Source organism: Neodothiora populina, assembly GCF_041146345.1.
Source record: "Neodothiora populina strain CPC 39397 chromosome Unknown canker_contig_1, whole genome shotgun sequence".
Taxonomy (NCBI): Eukaryota; Fungi; Ascomycota; class Dothideomycetes; order Dothideales; family Dothioraceae; genus Neodothiora; species Neodothiora populina.
Window position 1 is genome coordinate 183,887 of NW_027191419.1, and position 18,922 is coordinate 202,808.

The 18,922-nt window shown below is 54.3% G+C and overlaps 6 protein-coding genes across 7 annotated transcripts; 5 read left to right on the forward strand and 1 right to left on the reverse strand.

The window, feature by feature from the left end:
- Positions 1 to 196: 196 nt before the first annotated feature.
- On the forward strand, positions 197 to 1,249 carry AAFC00_000044 (uncharacterized protein; the record flags this gene model as incomplete). Its single annotated transcript, XM_069344368.1, has 3 exons — positions 197 to 308; positions 593 to 826; positions 903 to 1,249. 3 exons carry the CDS (start codon positions 197 to 199, stop codon positions 1,247 to 1,249), a joined length of 693 nt encoding a protein of 230 aa, XP_069196220.1.
- Positions 1,250 to 6,135: 4,886 nt separating this feature from the next.
- AAFC00_000045 (uncharacterized protein) lies at positions 6,136 to 7,352 on the forward strand (the record flags this gene model as incomplete). The annotated part of the gene is made up of 3 exons (XM_069344591.1): positions 6,136 to 6,239; positions 6,305 to 7,113; positions 7,168 to 7,352. 3 exons carry the CDS (start codon positions 6,136 to 6,138, stop codon positions 7,350 to 7,352), a joined length of 1,098 nt encoding a protein of 365 aa, XP_069196221.1.
- A 651-nt stretch (positions 7,353 to 8,003) lies between these two features.
- AAFC00_000046 (uncharacterized protein) lies at positions 8,004 to 9,700 on the forward strand (the record flags this gene model as incomplete). The annotated part of the gene is made up of 2 exons (XM_069344703.1): positions 8,004 to 8,202; positions 8,259 to 9,700. The coding sequence occupies 2 exons, from the start codon at positions 8,004 to 8,006 to the stop codon at positions 9,698 to 9,700; spliced, it is 1,641 nt and encodes a 546-aa protein (XP_069196222.1).
- A 460-nt stretch (positions 9,701 to 10,160) lies between these two features.
- On the reverse strand, positions 10,161 to 11,312 carry AAFC00_000047 (uncharacterized protein; the record flags this gene model as incomplete). Its single annotated transcript, XM_069344809.1, has 2 exons — positions 10,161 to 10,943; positions 11,277 to 11,312. 2 exons carry the CDS (start codon positions 11,310 to 11,312, stop codon positions 10,161 to 10,163), a joined length of 819 nt encoding a protein of 272 aa, XP_069196223.1.
- Positions 11,313 to 12,615: 1,303 nt separating this feature from the next.
- AAFC00_000048 (uncharacterized protein) lies at positions 12,616 to 14,922 on the forward strand (the record flags this gene model as incomplete). The annotated part of the gene is made up of 2 exons (XM_069344914.1): positions 12,616 to 12,687; positions 12,766 to 14,922. 2 exons carry the CDS (start codon positions 12,616 to 12,618, stop codon positions 14,920 to 14,922), a joined length of 2,229 nt encoding a protein of 742 aa, XP_069196224.1.
- A 1,057-nt stretch (positions 14,923 to 15,979) lies between these two features.
- AAFC00_000049 (uncharacterized protein) lies at positions 15,980 to 18,457 on the forward strand (the record flags this gene model as incomplete). 2 transcript variants are annotated; one of them, XM_069345028.1, is made up of 5 exons in its annotated part: positions 15,980 to 16,442; positions 16,569 to 17,345; positions 17,400 to 17,545; positions 17,596 to 18,189; positions 18,248 to 18,457. In XM_069345028.1, the coding sequence occupies 5 exons, from the start codon at positions 15,980 to 15,982 to the stop codon at positions 18,455 to 18,457; spliced, it is 2,190 nt and encodes a 729-aa protein (XP_069196225.1). The 2 variants fall into 2 exon arrangements, with proteins under 2 accessions (XP_069196225.1, XP_069196226.1); XM_069345029.1 differs by having other exon boundaries at positions 17,400 to 17,539.
- Between the last annotated feature and the right edge of the window lie 465 nt (positions 18,458 to 18,922).

The window sequence follows — 18,922 nt, forward strand, 5'->3', positions numbered from 1 at the left end:
GTGTCTAAGCTTTTTCGGACATCGTGCATCTTCAAGAACCGGCGAAGACTTGGATCTATCTCCGGGTGGTATTGTTACTGACTACTACTGTACAGGGCAATACCATCTCTTTTCTGTAGTTCCATCTCATGTTTTGGTATAGAGTGAAAGTTGTACCCTGAGTCTGTCGCTGCTTGCTGCGAACAAGGTAGATATCATGGACAAGCAAGGAAAGCCTGAGCAGCCGCAACAGCAGCAGCAGCAGGTGGTGGTCGCACCAGATGCCGCCTCTATCCTCTTGCCTGCTCTCAAATTCGGCTCTATAACTGGTAAGCCTTGGCTTTTTTGTATTGTCGTTGTCACGTTTTCTGTTTTCCCCTTTTCCACAATGCTATCGAAAAAAGAAAAGAGAAGGAAAGTTCATGCGGGAGCTGAGCGTGATCCTGGGTCATTCTCTTGTCTTCATTTCCCATCTCGAAGCAATGAAGAATGAATGTGTTCATCTTTTCGTATCATCTAGATGATTTATATTACATTTCTCCTCTAGTCACACACCACTTACAACCCCCCTTCCTTCATCAGCGCTCTCATCATATTAACAATAGAAAAACAGGTTCAGCAGGCCTAGTAGTAGGCAGCGTAGCGGGCGTCCTCCGCAACGCGCCCGCCGTCTTCTTCGCCGCCGCCTCGGGAATCCAATGGTTCGGCCTAGGCACGACCTACTGGGGCACGCGCAACTTCCTGATCCGCGGCTGGGACACGGGCAACGGCGTCACGCCCCGTGAGCGAGTGTCGGCCAGTGCCACAGCTGGTGCAGTGGCCGGGGGTGGGGTGGGCCTCTTGACTCGTATGTTTTCTCTTTTTTCTTTCCTTTTGGAAGGGGTTTGAGGGCAGAATGGCTGGCTTATAGACGTGACGAACAGGCGGTCCTCGGAACTTGCTCCCTGGCGGTATCATGTTCGGCCTCTTTGGCTTCGCGGGCCAATCGCTGTATAACATCTTCTTCGACAAGTCTTTACCCTCGGCGTCAGCATCGTCAACAGATACGGATGAACAGCCGCAAAACTTCTGGCAACGCGTGGCGGCTAAGAAATGGACGCCGTTCACCGTTCTCACTGATGCGCAGTACAAGGACATGTTGAGCGAGAAACTGCTGAGGTTGGACGCGGAGATTGCGCTTGTGGATGAGAAGATTGAGGAGTTGACAAGGGTCGCTAACGAAGATGGCGGTGCTGTCGAGGAGACGCGGGGCAGGGAAGGTGGCAAGTGAAATGGGGACTCGAGGGTTCGTGGGTATTGAGAAGCAAGGTAGAAGCAGGGGCGAATACACATCAGTTACGTCTTGTTGCCCCTTGACGGAAGTTTTGTACGATATTTTCTTTTCAGAAAGGGGGGTTTGTTCTTCTTGTATATATGATTTATCAATTATTATGTGCGTACATATAATTCCGATACATGGAGCCCTTATATACGTTTACACATGCTCGTACATCGTACAATAAATCGACAGTCGAACTCTATACAGAACCAACATCCACACTGGCTCAGCTAGATAGAGGGAGCTCACCACGGCACCCTCCTCACATGAGACGGGGCCGCAGACGATGGACCAGCAGCAGCAGTAGCAGCTGTCCGGCCCGACGACGAGGACGATGACGAAGGTCCTCGAACAACAATGTCAGCAGCCCAGTCATGAGTCGTCGAGTGCGGCTTCCGCTTGGCATCCTCCAACTCTCGGAGATATCTACTCGCACGACCAGCTTGCCAAGGTACGTCCACCTCTCGCAGGTCCAGATGTTGATAGCCTGGGTTCTGATGGGGCATATATGGTCTTTCGTCCAGAAACTGGCTTTGAGTGTCGAGTGACGTTGATAACGACGAGGCTTTTCTTCTTCCTTTAGATTTGGGTTTGCTTTCTGGCGAGTTGTTCTCCTTGTCTTCTGCTGGAGAGACGGAGGATTTTCTAGTGGTTGTTGATGAAGTAGAGCCACTGGGTCTGATGTCCTTGATTATTGACCTGAGTTCAGCGTCGTTGCTCGTCACTTGGGCACGGAGATATGGCATTTCGTTGTCTTGGACCAGACCGGCCATGACGGGGGTGCGTGGCGTGTAGTCGAATCTTTCTGGCTGCGGTGGGTCCGTGGGCACAATGGCTGGGTCGAGATATGCCTCCTCGCCTTTGCTGAGAAGCTGCAAGATGTCGAGACTCTCTCCCGGCGGTATGGCGGAGGGATGGGATGGTGTAATGCAGTCCATATCCACTTCTTTGCGGAGAACGTGATCTACATCAACGGCAGAGAAGTAAGCACAAGACTGAGGCAAGTCGCTGATGCCCATCTGCTGGCTGAACATTGCTCTAGTCCAGACATTGGCGATCTGGAGCGCCATTACAGCACGGTATTTGTCTTCTTCCTTGACCAGATATCTGATTTCATCGTGCACCGTGATCGAGAGACGAGCGTTGATGTTGTATCGCCGGGCCAGATACTCCATGGACACGACAAGCAGGTGAAGATAGTCCACTCCGCTTGACTGGATCGCCCAGTTGATGCGCGAAGTCATGAAGCCTCCTTTGCTGATGAAGCGGCGCATCAGTGCTTCGGTGATACCTGCACCAAGTACAGGGGTGCGCGGTCGTTCCTGTTCAGCAAAGTCTTCGAGCTTGTTGAACACAAAACTCTCGGTGCCTCCACGCCAGAAAGAACGCTCGTGAAGCATTTTGCGCGTCGTCTTCTGTCCTTTTGTGTTTTTGTACAGCTTGTCTGCGATCTCAGCCGCCTGGGCATCGTTCAGACTCGGGTTGAATTGTCGAAGCAATGTGGATGCAAACTTCAACCCAGCACCGTATATGCGACCGTAATTGAAGACTTTGGCATCATTGCGAGAAATACCCAGGATCTGCGCTGTACGAGAGTGCAAGTCGGTGCCTTCGGCCTTTGTGCCTTCCAGAGTCATGAAGCCAATGGCGTTACCACCATGCAACTTGAATGATGCGTCACCGACCAGAGATGCGATCCAGAGCTCTTGCGAATCGACATCAGCCCCGACAAAGATGTAACCAGGAGGCGCCTTCACCATGGACTTGAGCTCAGAGCCGACGCGGTTTTTCTTGGCGTTGCTGGCAGTGAGCCAGGTGTTTTCCACGGCTCTCCTTGTGATTGTGCCCATCGGGATGATCTGTGGGAGGATATAGCCGTTCGTGGAAGAAGCATCTGCACCGGCCCCTTCACCTTCATAAACCACCATCTGGGTCATAATGCGGTCTCGGGCGCTGATCCAGTAGGAGCAAGAGGCGTTCATCTGCAAAGCCTCCTTGGCATACTCGTACTCCGAGGACAAAGTGCCATTCTCAAAATACTGGAGATACCCCTTGGCTAATGGGCTGGCGCATCTCGCGGCTGGTCCGTCCTTGTGTGGAAGCTTGAAATATACATTGCGGCGATCGGCTCGTAAGATCTCATTCTCTTCTTCAGACATGTCGCAGTCGTGTACACCCTTGTCGTGGTATTTCTTCGAGTCTTGCACAGGAACCCGGAAGGTCCAGCCGTGCTTGTCGGACCAGACAAGAGGATAGCCATCCCAAGCCAGACGCAGGAGTAAAGGAGCCACGCGGGTGCGCACAGTCAATGTTATCGGAGCATCGTTCTTTGCGAACAGATCCTTGTACCATTGGGGCATACCGGGCATCTTCTGTCGAGCAGCGGGTCGCGGAGGATCACCTTTTTTTTTACCTTTGACCATGCGGACCTCTTGGCCAGACCAATCGAGTTGGTTCAGCCATGGGTCATCTTCGAATTTCTCTGGCTGTGCCTTCAGCTGCAGAGCTTTCGCAGCAAGATCGGCAAGACGCTGCTCTACAGCATCGGAAAGCTTTCGATAGGTAGCCTCGGCATTGGCGATGTAGGCTTCCCATGAGCGGTTGACAGGCAGGATCTCTGCAGACAAGTGACGGAGTGCGGCGAAGCTCACGGGGTGCGGGCAGGTCTCGAGGAATAGAGGGAAGACCTTCCTGTAGACCTTGTGGGTGATGTCGACGTCTGCAGCGCAGTAGTCCAGCAGTTCGTCCAGCCTCTCCCGTATCACATCGAGCTCGAGCTCACTAAAGTACTCCCGCTTCGCTTTGTCGATGGTGATGCCACAATGGAACTTTGCCACGTCACGCAGAGAATTGACAGAGCTGCGACCGACCCAGAGCTCTTCCTCTTCCTCCATATCTCCGACGCTTCTGGCCTGCAGCAAGACTGACAGATCAGCGGCGGCATCTGAGTTTGCGATTTTGTCTCTGCTTTCCCGAGCCTTCCTGTGCATGTTCCATGTAGGACGTTGTCTGGAGCACATGCCATTGACAGCGACGTGAAGAGACATGGTGTCGAGGAAGTTGTTGCAGGACTGTGTGAGGTCGTACTCTTCGGCGATGCGAGCTCTGTCGTATCCGATGTTGTGCCCGACTACTATTCTCGGTTTCATGGGATCGCCCAAGGGGATCAGATGTCGATCGGACGACGATTCGCCCAGGAGCCAGGGCGACAACCACGCATACCAGGCAGTGTCGCTCACGGCGCAAGCCATGACGGGGAAAGAAGAAACGCGCCACAAGACCTCGGTGTCGAAGGTCATGACAGGCTCTTCTGGTGCGTCAACAGGCTCCGAGGTACCGTCCAGATGGTATCTGGTCCAGCCGCTACGTCGTACCCATCTCCTGGGCTTGGGCGGTGGGTTCGCGAAGGCATACCTCTTGGCCATTGACAGGTATGGCTCCGCAGAGTCCATGCCGATCCTGTAGAAATGCTCATCCAGGGAAGCGCCCTGCAGTTGGGGCAGGTCGAAGGCAATGGGAGGTGTCTTGTCGGTGTTCTTGCCCAATAGATCATGGCGACGCAGATGGTCCTTGGACAGCTCCACGAGTTGTTCTGGAGCTTTGGTACCGCCGGCAGGAAACAGCTGTGGATGGACATGACTGCTGATTTGTTGCACGCCGATTTCGTTGTATCTTGATTGCGATTCGAGTCCTAGATTGGAGCGAGTCTCACTGTTGGTGGTGGTAAAAGGGTGATGGTGATGTGGTTGCCGTTGTAACTGCCATTGCCACTGCTCCTGCCATTCTCGAGGCGCGCAACACAGTCGCAAGAGAGAAGTCTGCTGTGTGCGCACAAATCGACAGCCCGTCACGGCTCTGCGGCTGGGTCGCATACTCTTTATTGGCTGTCAAAAGGCGAGAGAGAGACTTCAATATCGCGCCATGTCGTCTCGAGCAATCAAGAAGGGGCGTCGGAGACGCATTTAGGAGTAAAGTACGGGTCTTTGGCTCTCTACTGGTATCTATGACCTGTAAACTTCACTAGCCCGGATCAGAATGATAGTATATCTGTTCTCTGTTCGGAAAAGCTCAAACTTTTGGTTTTATTGTATGTGCAGTCGCTCCGTGACTCTTCTTTTGCTACCTCATTCTTCTGCAGTAACTCAAGTTGCTGTTACTGCAGGATAGAACAAGTTGCAAGGTATCTCAAGGTGAAATGTGAAGGTAATCGTCATTTGGCCTTTTCTCATATCGCCATGGCCCGTGCTGCACGATCAGCAGTAAGGTGCTTGCAGGTCCAGCAGATACTCGTACAACTACAGTCAGTCGCAGGCAGAACCGTTGATGACAAGGGACGAAATCGCATTCAAGGGTCTGAACAAGACGGCAACAGCTCGCACCACTGTCTAGAGGAACAACAAATGTTGTGCGGTGTGCATCCTCTTCCAGATCTTCCAGAGCTGCGTGGAAAAAACGAATACATTTGGATCCGAGCATCTGGGTGCTGCTCAGGGTGCACTGCGGACTTAAGCCCTACGAATAGTGTTTTCGTTCTTTTCTCCCTGTCTCACGGTCTTACCTTACCTACCAGATGCAGTACAGGTACGTAGCTTACCGTGCATTACCTACCCTATACTGTAGTAACTTGTACCCTGAGGCCGGCCGTCTTCAATACTCGGTCTGCTCCTTGACTCGGCCTTGCGACATGCAGATGTCTGCCATGTTCTTTCTTGTCATTCTTGTGTGTGTAGACTGAGGTACGCCTATGAGCGCGACGAGTGGTCTCCCTGTGATCTCCATCTTTATAAGCACCTTCTCGGGACTGTACAGTGCTGCAGTCAGGCACCTTAGTCTGGGTCATGTCCGAGAACGAAGGGCATTATGATGCCAACAACTCGTCTCTGAACTTTTCCCGGTTTCAAGCTGACACCTCTGGTAATCGATGGGACACAAACGCCGAATGGTAGGTACCGCATACATACCACCTTCTTTGTTGCCACACCCAGCATTCTTACTCACGGCGCACAGGAATTGGCCCAGCGACCTTCACGCCGAATCAAGGGACGCACCTTCTTCGCCCCATCGATCACTTCCGCCACCCCAAGCAGCCGTGCAAGTCCAGACGCAGACGCAGGCGCAATCACAAGCGCGGCCACGGCTTCGACCAACAGCCGCACCATCAGTAGCAGCAGAAGCACCTCGTTCAACGCCACCCTCATTCAGTCCCCATTACTATAGACAACTGCCTCCACTGAGTCACGCAAACCCCATCGCCTCACTCACAGCCGCCTTGAGAGGTGACACGTCCGGACTCGGAAACCCTCCAACCCAGGGTCTGACATCTTCATCATCGTCTTCTGTCGCACAATCAGGCTCGCTCGCCGGTCGCAGCACAGATAACCTACGTCGCTTACCTACACCACCGCCGCCGCCGCCTCGTAACAACGAGCAACCTGTCCGGGGTGTGTTGCTAAGAGCCGAAGAGCCACGCTCCGCCACTGACTCACCCTCTCCTTCTCCCAGCATTTCTCTTTCCCCGACTTCCTCTCCCTTTACCATGCCCCGCACCTCGGCTACACTCACACGCAAGCGTTCGCGAGGTGCCGCCTCAGATGGAACACCCGACGCGAAAAGGAGAAGAAATAGCGGCATCCAAGAGGTTGATCTGTCAACCAACAAAGCCGACTCTTCGTCCGCTAAGGAAGCAATCCTCGAAAAGGAACGCGAGCAACTGGTCAAGAGGCAGAGGGAGGAAAGCGGCAAGGCTGTCAGGCTGAACGACTTGCAATGTATGATTTGCCTCGAACGGTTTACAAACATGAGTGTCACACATTGTGGTGAGTTTTCTCCCGTTATGCTTCACTAACAAACCCTCTGATCTGTCTCTTCAGGTCATCTGTTCTGTCACGAATGTCTGATACAGGCGCTGAATGCCAGCGAGAGGGCGAGCGAGAGGAACGTAGGGACATGTCCTGCATGTAGAAAGCCTATTAAGAGAGGCCCCTCGGCGAAGAATCAGATCATTCCTCTGGCAATGATGAAGAAGCCGGTCAGGTCATCGGTTCACCTTACCTAAAAGATGACTACAGACTACTGTGAGATGGATGGTACGAGCATTATACCCGGGGCAAAGGCGTTGTTCGATTGGTTAGGACTGCACACATGCATAAATACGGCACAACTTAGGGCGGTGCACAAGAGATATAGCCATAAACTTGCTTCTTGGTACCTGGATACCGATCACGCAATGCGCTACCTGTTCTCGGTGGTAACTTCCGTGAAATTTAAGGCTCGCAAATCTGGGTGATCGAGGCGATCATCACACGCCATCGATGGTCGATTCCCGTTGAGCACAGCGCAGTCTTTGTACTCTTACGGTTTCCTTTCTACTGGTACGAGTGGATTAGCTTCCACAAGAACAGGATTGGGGCATTTCTGTGACGCCTTCTCTACCACCAACACTGATCCAGGCCCTGACGACCCCGCATACGTCATGACCAGCATCATCATCATTATCACACAATTCACTGAGCTCCACACGGACACGGAGGGTCGAGATGGAACAGGAAAACATCACTTATCTTCTGGTAGATATCCCAATTGCTTCCTGCTCGATTTGCCATTTGCAACTTTGATATCTGTTACTATCTGACCTTCACCAATACACACATCCCGTCAACCAATTCCAAGTTTCCTTCAAGACAATCTCTCCTGCAATACTTTGAAAATGGAGACTATCAGAAATGCAGCCAACGCGGCCGCCAGCTACGTTGGTTACGACACCAACGAGCGAGAAGTTGCTGGTGAACAGCTAGGCGAGCTGGTCTCTGACAGACAGAGAGACGGCACTGTCGGCACCGAGCCCATCTCTGGCCAGCTCGGATCCGGTAGTGCTGGTCAGCCTTACGATGCTGGAAATGTCGAAGGTACATATTATGCTATATATGGAAAATATATGACAGATGATTAACAAGACCCTCAGATCTCGGTGCTGCATCTTCATCCACTGGACATCAGCACGGACTTGGCAACACCGTTGGCTCAAGCACTGGAACCAACTCTGTCCCTGCAGGATACGAGAGCACCTCGGGATATGGCAACAACACTGGATCCCAACCCAGCACCAGCCGCGGCATTGGAGCCGACGCTACCCAGCAAGGCAACCACTACACCACAACCACCACTGCTGGCAAATTACCTGGATCCACTGGCATCGATGCCACTCGCGAAGTCGGAAACTTGTCTGGCACCACTCACAGTGATCGCAATTCTACTTACAGCCAGGGCAGCACTTCCTCGGGAGGTAACCGCTCTCATCTCCACGGTCAAGCATTCGGCTCTGACCGCAACTTTGGACAATCGGGCGACAGATATCTCTTCGACGGCAACACTGCCCCCGGCTCTGGTGGCCGTCGTTCGCACAACGTCGACGACTTCACTGACGACAACATTCACAATGAAGGCTCAGGGCACAAGATCATCAGTGAGCTAGGCTCGGATGCAGGCTCTGGCAAGGCCGGACCTGGTGCCGGTAACACCGGTGTCAGCGGCGTTGCATCAGGCCTTGGTCAAGGCAAGGAGAGCGAGAGGAGCAGAAAGCCTGGCTTCGGACGTCAAGCTTCGGGCTTGGGATCGGGCTCGTATGGTCTGAACTCGGGTAAGCCGAGAGAGAGCCTCGGCCACCAGGCTGAGCGTAAAGTCGAAGAGTACGCCGCTCCTGCTGGACTTGCCGGTGCAGGTGCATATGGAGCCAGCCACTCTGGCAAGGAGCCGCTTTCCGGCGTCAGAGGCTCCGGCGTCGCAGGAGAGCCCTACGATCAGGGCAACGTCCATGATGGTGCCGCCGCAAGTCAGCTGAACCGTGGCACTGGCCTCGATGACGAGACATACAGCTCTAGCACTGGTAGACCACACGAAAGTCTAGGCCAGAAGACCGAGCGCAAGGTTGAGGAATACGCCGCACCCGCTGGCGTTGCTGGAGCCGGCGCGTACGGCGCCAACCAATCTAGAGCGAACGACAGCCAGGTCTCGCAAGCGACATCTGGCATGGGCGGCCTGAGCTTGAACGAGAGACAACGTGGACACGACGGAGCTTACGACGTGACTAACGCCGGACCTTATGGCTCAGAGAGCAACACCACCGGCGGCATCCCCTTCCCTGGCTCGTCCACTACCGGCCACAGTACCACCACCAGCGGCTTCCGTGGTCACGGCAGTTCGGGCTCGGGACTCGGCGCAGGCGGTCTCGAGGAGAGAATCGCCGGTGCCCCAGTCCCTGGACACGAGGGTGATGAGGAGTGTGTCGATGGCCACCATAACACGCACCCGTCAGGCGAGCGGGCTCATGAGGATAGAACCCACAAGCCCACCTTCTTGGACTACCAGCACGACAAGTTTGGCGTTCCTGTCGCCAGGGGCGATTAGATATTCTTCTTTCCTTTCTATTTCTTTCCTGACGACGATGGACGGCTGAAAGTATTGATGGATGGACGGGGTATGATTGTCGAAATGAAGACGATGCTATGAGTTTTTTTCTTCCCCTTCAGGTTTAGCAGTTCTCATGACTTTAGGCAACGATATGAAAACGAATCTTCTTTTTAGTTCTACACACGTGTGTCTTATTGATTATGTTCTTTCCTACGCTGCTATGTGATGTAGAAGTAAATCTGGTGCATTCGATTTTTGCCATGTAATGCACTATACCCGTTATCATCCCACAATTGCTCACGAACTAGGAACGATGTCTGTAAGCAGATGGTACATTTGGGAGACATGATCAATCCCTCCTGGTTACCCCTGTGTATATTCATCATCATCATCATCATCATCATCTCCATGCATAGCGAGAAACGAATGCCGCGACTAATGAACCCCAATTTCACCTCTACGCACCCCGAACGCTCTCCACAAACTCACCAACCGCACGACCCACGACGTCCGCAGCCTCCTCAGCAAGATAATGCCCAACACCGCCACCGACGCCCCTCGCCTGCACCTCGACGCCCTCCCCAACCCACTCCTTCCAGATCCGCCCGACATCGCCATGCATCTTACCCAACTTTCCCAAACTCCACATGACGAGCAGCGGCACAGCGATCTTCTGGCCCCTGTCCTGCTCGTCCCTCTGCTCCTGCGGCTCAGGATGCACGGCAGCGGAGTAATCGGCCACGGCGCCCTCGATGTACTCTTTCTTCGCGTGCAGAGCCTCGTAGAGCTCCCACGCCGAGTCGGATTGACATGCCGCGACGGCGGAGGCGTCCGGGCCAGACGTGTTGGATAGTAGGGAATGCGCGAATCTGTCGCCGCCGTAGGCGAGCAGCATGGGGATCGCGGGCGGGGAGGTCAGGAAGGCCCAGTGGTAGTATTTGGAACTGACTGTGGGCGAAGTGAAGGATTGCCATTGGGTTAGGGTGGGTACGATGTCTAGGAGTATGAGGCCTAGGAGGGAGAAGGTGTAGAGGTCGGAGGGAGGAGATGAAGCTGAAGACGAGGAAGGGCTTCCGGCGTGGGTCACGGCTATGCGGTGGCAGAGGCGCGCGCCGCGGTCGTGGCCACCTAGGATTATGGGTCGTGAGGGGAAGAGGGCGTGCGAGGTTTCCAGGAGAGCGGCGGCTACGGCGCTGCGGGATGGGTCTTTTGATGGCGTGCTTATGCCGTAGCCTGGGAGCTTTTTGTTGGGGTTTAGTTCTCGTGCTACTGCCGTGTGGTCTATGGAATGCTTGGGCTTCGGGTGTAGAGCGGAGAGTGAAGAAGTGGTGTCAGATGTGGTTATTGATGTGCAGAAATGAAAATGGAAACATTCGAGAATCGATGGATCTCGGAATCAAAGTCGGGGAAGCATTGCGAGCAAAGCGATATGCCACCGTCTGACTGATAGGCTAAGGTATCTTTGACCGAGTCCTTTTCACAAAGAGGTGGCAAGACAAGACGTATAACTCATGTATGAAATCGAAGGCATCGAGGCAACATCAAGCAGCACAAGTGACGCGCTTTCACTTACCTCGGGAATAAAAAGAGAAATCTTGTCTTTCAGCATAGGCACGATCTACAAGAAACATGAGCGACGAGACAAACAACCAAAAGGCGTCTTGCAACGCACATGGCGAAAGCTACCGGCTCGGTCAGTTGCATGAATCTAACGACGAGAAAACATGAACGTTTACATGTATGCAGATTGCGGGTAGCCATGGACGAGCCACAGAACGGGACCTTTGCCCAGGTCATGACTGTAGCTCACGACATTGGAACCAGAAGTCGTCGAAGTGGTCTTGCGAATGAGGAAGGGGTGGATATTGGTGATGTCTACCGTGTCACAGATTGCTGGACTTGAAGTCATCGTCAAGGATGGACGGGGAGATCAACGAGATGAGTATCGTGGGAGAGATTCTTGACTATGGTATATGGAAACGAAGCAGTTTTGTATACAGTAATTGAAGTCACGATACTTCCTGACCTGATTGGCTACCTAGGAGGTAAAGTAATGGATATTCCCTTACTGAACTGTACGCTTTGTACAGCAGTAGGAAGGCTGTGTTATTATGCTGACGTCGTGCCCCCGCATTTGCATGATTGATCTGTATCAGGTAGTCCATGACACAAACAGACAGACACATGGAGGAGAGAAAGAAAAGCCAAGCTTTGCCGACAAGCTTTTACCACGATTTCCGGATTAGCAGACAAAACGGGGGCGACACACGGGGCATGGGGTGTGCAGTAAGATATCAGTAGGATTCGAACACCGGCGCCGCGTGGACGTTAGGTTCACTTAGGCTCAGTTCCGGCGGTCTTGTCAGTCTTGTCAGTCAGGGCGAAGGCGGGCCAGATGCTGGCAGATTGGCTTGGGACTCTGGCAGTTCTTATGCGGGTTTTGTGGCTTTGACTTTGTTTGACTTTGGGGGGGGGGGGGGGGGGGAGAGTCTCAGTCCGTTCCTTCCCAGAGCACAACCACGACTGCCTCAGACTGTGCTGCAATCTACAACCTGCAATCTGCAATCTGCAACTTCTCCTCACTCTGACAGCCGCAGCCCACAGCCCACCTCTCCGCATCTTCTAATCACAATCACAACCATCACCGCTACCCGTTATATCGTCACTGTCGCCAACACTCGCGTATCTCGACGACTCCGACGACGGCTCGACTGGCAACATTCGCCATGGTCTCGCTGATGAAGAGACGACACACCCGACCCTCGTAGACGCATGTGTGTGCGCGCCGCCCGTCACCACCATCACTACTGCCCATCATATCGCCACTGTCGCCGACACTCGATCAAGGCACTTGCCATATTTGTCCATACCTTCCCGCGTCGGATTAGCCAGAATTACTGCGACGGTCGGGCATGTCGCCTGCCGTCCTGGAGCCGCGTCAGTTGTGGGATCTCCCAACAACGGCAGCCAATGCAGCCACTCCTGTATGTCTTTCCTTGTTTTTAGTAGAGTCTTGCAAGAGGAGCAGACAACAGACATGGTTTCTGACAAACAACCCACAGAGCTGCACACCCTTTACCCTTCCTTCCGGCGGCGTCATCAGCTATGCCCACGACCACATTGTCACTCTGACCGCCAACCTGGTCTTCCAACCGCAATGTACCAGTGGCTACCACTATCCTGGCCAGACCGATCCTTCCAGTGTCGCCGACCTGCAGGAGCCCTTCTACTCGTCGACCATCCCACAGACCTACGTCGTTGCCACCACCACCGTCCTCGCCTGGGTGCTCGTTGTCATGTTGGTCATCAATCCGCGCTCGTTCTACATGGGCGGTATAGGGACCAACTTTGCCAGCGGTCGCGGTCTGATAGGCGGCGCCACCGGAGCAGGCTCTGGGCCAGGCGTGGGTTCGCGACCGTGGTTGCAGAAGGTCGCTACCCTGGCTGTCGCCGTGTCCATGACCATCGCCACCGCCGACACCTTCAAAGTCGCCGAGGCCCAGTACTGGAGAGGATACATGGACGCCAATGCCATGCGCGCTCGCGTCGAGGGAAGCATGGAGATCCGTGTCGTTCGCGTCATCTCCGATATCTTTCTCTGGCTCGCCCAGGTCCAGACTTTGATCCGCCTGTTTCCACGCCACAAGGAAAAGGTATTGATCAAATGGATCGGATTCGCTCTGATCATTCTCGATACCACCTTCTCTTGTTTGAACAGCTTCATGGTCGACAACATCACTCGGCCGCGCAATTTCGTCGATGCCATTCCGGCCCTGAGCTATCTGTTTGAGCTCGCCGTTGGACTTTTGTACGCTGCATGGGTCATTTTCTACGGCATCACCAAGAGACGCTATGCATACTATCATCGCCGCATGAGGAACATCTGTGTTGTAGCCCTCTTGTCACACGTCGCTATCCTCACCCCGGTCGTCTTCTTCGTCACCGACGTCTCGGAGCCCGACGTCGCCGCCTGGGGTGACTACTTTCGCTGGGTCGGTTCTGCCGCCGCCAGTGTCGTCGTGTGGGAGTGGGTCGAGAGGATCGAGGCTCTGGAGAGAGACGAGAAGAAAGACGGCATCTTGGGCCGGGAGATCTTTGATGGCGATGAGATGCTGGATTTCACTCCTGCTGAGGAGATGACCTATACTCGCAAACCGCGGGACGACTATCGCCCCCTCAGTCGCGCCGGGGACGACAAGGCCAAGGTGCCCAAGCAACACATCCGCGGACTCTCGTTGCGCCGCCGATTCGACCAGGAGAGACCCCGGAGGACCCATTTCCCGCTGGGTAGAACGCACACAAACCCCATAGAACAGAGGTCCATAACCTTCGGAGACCTTCCTCGTCCACCCGCAGCGGCGGCAGTGTCGACCACTGCCTCTCCCTCAGCCGTCACCCAACCCACCCCACCGCCACCTCGAGTCATATCCCCACCCAGTCGAGCAGACACGACGAGCGCGGCCTCTACAGTATATGTTGTGAACTATGATGGCCAGCCCGACGTACCACAGCCGGTGCGGAGAATCAACCCGGAACCTCGTGATCAAGCGCCACCAGATGAGCGACGGACTTCGGAGGGGACTGAGATGCGCAAATCTTGCCAAGGTGGTCAGTCACGATGGCAGCACGTGCCCCATCCATTCAAGCGCAAACGCATGACGCCGCCAGCCGAAATTCGGGCAGCGACAGAGACAACAGCCTCGACAACTGCGCATACATTTCCCCGATGGCACGTTACCGCACGACTCGGTGCCTTTGCTGCCGAGCAAGGGGAACGCTTCCGCGAACGAAGAGCAGAAAGGAGGGAGACTGCAGAAAATGACGAAAGTTCTTGGACAGTCATTCCCGCTCAACCCCGAGGGGCTGCGGCCTGGAGTCCGAGTGTATTGGAGAAGGAACAGGCCAAAAGCAAGGACGCCAGCCAGCCCTCGACTCGTCTGAGCTCGGAAGGCACGACGGCAGCGCGTGACTTTGGCGCAACCGAGTCCGAACCGCGGGACTCGGAGGGGAGCAGGCAGCTGACGTGGAGCGACACGACAGCGGCATCGAGCGCAAGGCCGCAGACCGAGGGTGCTGCCGTCAGGCCGGCCACAGGCGCTGCCGAATCGAACACTGCTTCCGATGAAAGCAGTGGCGAGAGCAATAGCAGCAACAATCACAACAGACCTGGCTCTCCAGCACATACATCCAGAGCAGGCCCTCCCAGCATGGAGACGTGACCTATGCTAGCCCCGCAACATGGCAGCACTACGGTGCCAGAGGATAGCGAGACGAGTCCTCCAAACCAACATCAATCGGATCTCAACAGCATGATATTCGATCGAGGGTGTTCAGGAGTTGGCCGATGACTGACTAGTCATTTCATCACATTTTGTTTATTTTGGGATCATCTTGATATAGAGACGGTGTACGGTAGGCGGACGACAAATGCATTAACGGAGAGATACCCATGGATGTTTCGAGGTCAAAAAAAAAGGCGTTTTGATTTAGGGATGTTTATCACCATTGTATAGGGTTATGGTTATGTGATAGTCGGTATCCCCGGGTCGATCACCCCGGCGGCCATACTTTATTGATTCTCTGCCGTCGACTTGTGCCATCAACGAACTCGACTGCCGTCTGTCGTGCTACGGTCCACGTACTTCCAATGGTGACGTTTGAAGGCGATAAAGCAGGCGGGGGAGTTTAGTGGAAGCCACGTGCACTGACAAATGACAGATACAGATACAGTAGACCCACGGGCCCGCCAGACGGGCTTATCAGCGAACGCAAGATTGTGTGGAGGAGGTTCGGGCTCGCAAGAGCAACGAGCGAACCGTGCAATGCGAGAGAGTTCAGACTTGGAGTCAGTCGTCTTTGAGATGTACCTTTGTATGTGTGAAGTGAAGCAACCAAAAGTCTCCAAGGCAAGTCTGGCCGGCTATCGCTCAATCGGGAAACTACCTCAGACTCGCCTCGGCGGTGCATCACTCCAGTCTTAGCGGCCTTACTGTACTCCAACTTTACCATACCTTGCTCTACTACTACTACTGCATCGCATCTTTTTGATATACAGCCCAGCAACAATCGTTGATCGAGATCTGCAGCAGGAGAGACAGACCCCTTGCTCTCTCGCATTACTCTGATCGCTGCTTGTTCCGATTCGAGACCGGAAGCTCTGGTTTCCACCTTGGCACCTGCCTGTCGCCTGCCACTCCAGCATCTCGAGCTTCACAGCTTCTTTCCTTCCTTTCCTCCCACACTACCACAGCCATTGCAGAGGCGTCTTAACCAGACATGTCTCTCTTCGGCACCTCTCCGCCCTCGGTCCAGCAGGCCTCCAAGTCGTCGCTCTTCGACGACGAGCCCGGCGCCAAATCGTCTGGCTCCGGTGGTCTCTTCGATGACGATGACGACACCGCTGCTGGCGGTTCGCCCTGGGATTTCCCCAACCCAAAGAAGAACAGTGCGCGCAGAAATGTCATCAAGACGCTTCTGCCAGCGACCGACGTGCCCGAAGCATACATTGATGCCTTCGATGTCCTGAGCGCAGAGACGGGAGGCGTCGAGCCCGAACAGATCAGGTCACTGCTCGTCGATGGCCGTCTGGGCGCCGCCGAACAGGCCAAGATCATCGACATGATCGGAGGCAGCGCCGAGGTGTTGGGCAGACCAGAGCTCAATGTCCTGCTTGCTCTGATCGGTCTGGCGCAGGAGGGCGAGGACCTGAGTCTTGATGCTGTGGATGAGAGGAAATCGAGTACGTCAATTCCCACTTATACTGTACTTGCACACATACTACTGTGTATACATGGTAGCACTAAGCCCTACACACATTGATTGATGAGCGGGGACCTTGACACACTGACCCGTCACACCGATACAGAGCTACCCATTCCATCACTGCCTTCATTCAAGCCACCGCCGCGACCTCAACCTCCACAGCAACCTCCACAGCAGCAGCATCAGCAACAGCATCAGCAACAGCAACAAGCACCGCCAGATCAGCAGCAGCCTCCGCTCGCAACCCCTGGCCGTCCGCCTCAGCCCTCCACTGGCCCCAATCAGACCGGGACCATGCGCAGCGCCGGATGGGACTCGGATCCCTGGGGAAGTCCGGATATGCACAAAGGCCACGACCACGCTGCTGCTGCTGCGCAGAACGGCACCTCGTCTTTCGCCAATGGAAGCAATGGCCCCAGTGTCAACCAGAGGACCACGAGCAACTTCACCACCCATTCCGAACAGCCTGACACCTCGAGATCTGCCGTCTTCGAAGCCACTCGCCCGCCCACGAGCGAAAGTGGTTGGGGTACATTCTCTGCTCCAGCCGGTGTTGGCTTCGGTGGCCCTTCATCCGGCGATGATGATGGAGGAGTAGCTGGAGGCTTCGGTGACCCGGGTGGCAATGCGCCCGACGATCTGGCCCGCCAGCTACGCACGAACAAGGCCTTGGGTGGAGTGGAGGAGCTGGTCACGGTAAATGTGCTGGAGGAGAAGGAAGGCATGTTCATGTTCCAGCACAGGAACTACGAGGTCGCCAGTGTGAGAAGAGGCAGCAAGGTCATCAGACGTTACAGCGACTTCGTATGGCTCCTGGACTGCCTACACAAGCGGTATCCATTCAGACAATTGCCTCTTCTGCCACCAAAGCGTGTCGCTAGTATGCATCCACCCCAGCTCTGCCTCTCATTTCCGCCCTGCTGATGATTTCTAGTCAACGGCAAACACATTGCGGCAGACACCACCTTCATCGAAAAGCGCAGGAGAGGCCTCGCACGCTTCGCGAATGCCCTCGTGCGCCATCCTGTCCTACGCGAGGAACAGCTGGTCATCATGTTCTTGACTGTGCCTACGGTAGATGTCTGCGCTCGGGTCTATAACTTCGGATGTACCTGCTGACTATTCTCTAGGAACTCGCCGTGTGGCGCAAGCAGGCGACCATCTCTGTGCAGGAGGAGTTCACTGGCAAGTCACTCCCTCCGGGCCTCGAAGATTCTCTACCGCCCACTCTTCCCGACCTCTTCGAACAAGTGCGATCCGGTGTTCGACGCTCCACTGAGATTTACATCAACCTCTGCAACATGATGGAGCGTCTTACCAAACACAACTACGGTCTTTCCGCAGAGTACAGCCGCGTCACACTGTCACTACAGAGTCTCACCGAGTGCTCCGCCGACACATATGCCATTGACACCAACGAGATACCACTACTGAATGCCGGCTTGAGTGCCACTGCGAAACACCTGTCGACGAATCAGTCCCTGCTCGATGATGAAGCGCGCGCCTGGGACTTGGGTGTCTTGGAGGACCTCAAGAGGCAACGGGATGCCCTCGTGAGCATGCGTGACATGTTCGATCGTCGCGACAAGTATTCCAAGGACAACATACCGCAGCTCGAGAGGAGAATAGCCAGCAACGAGAACAAGCTTGCGGGCATCAGAGCCAAGCCCGAGCATCTCGTCAAGCCTGGCGAAGCCGAGAAGGTCGAGAGTGCTATAATCAAGGTGAGTTTCCGTCCTTCGAGTCTGCAGGAAAGTGCTTCATTTACTGACACATTGACAGGACAAGCAATCCATTGTGGACCAACACGCCCGCGGTGTCTTCATCAGAGAGTGCGTTCGGGACGAGATCATGCACTTTCAAAACTCGCAGTACCACATCAGCCGTACACACCAGGAATGGAGCCAGGAGCGCGTCAAGTATGCCGAGCTTGGAGCTGAGAACTGGAGAGCTCTCGGTGAAGAGCTTGATGCTATGCCTCTGGGTGACTGAGTTTAGTGGGCGCGACCAGATAAGCAAGCGGTAGCATAACGCTGGAGATGAGCACTTTGCCGTACAATACCCCTAATTTTATGTATATCCTACAAAAGGCATGTTCGACGCGGAGAGAGGAGAGAAGAGATTGGATGCGCGGATCGTCATGTATGACTTTATATTGTCAAAACTACCATCATCGCAACTATTCAGACTATGAATGTATACTATCACACCGTTCTAGAACGAGGTAATTTGTATCAAGTATACCTAGTGACGAAGACATCCTTCAGGTTACTTTGCAAATTTGCTCTGGAGTGTTTGCAGATAGCCAACGACAATGGAGTACTCATACACATTCCAAAGCGGAAGCTGCGACCAAGGTAACAAAGTCGCCGTCGGCAGATCCCACGATCGAGGTAACGTAAAGATGTACTCCATATCCTCCTAAGGTAAGTTTTCAAAGTGACATGCTATTGCATT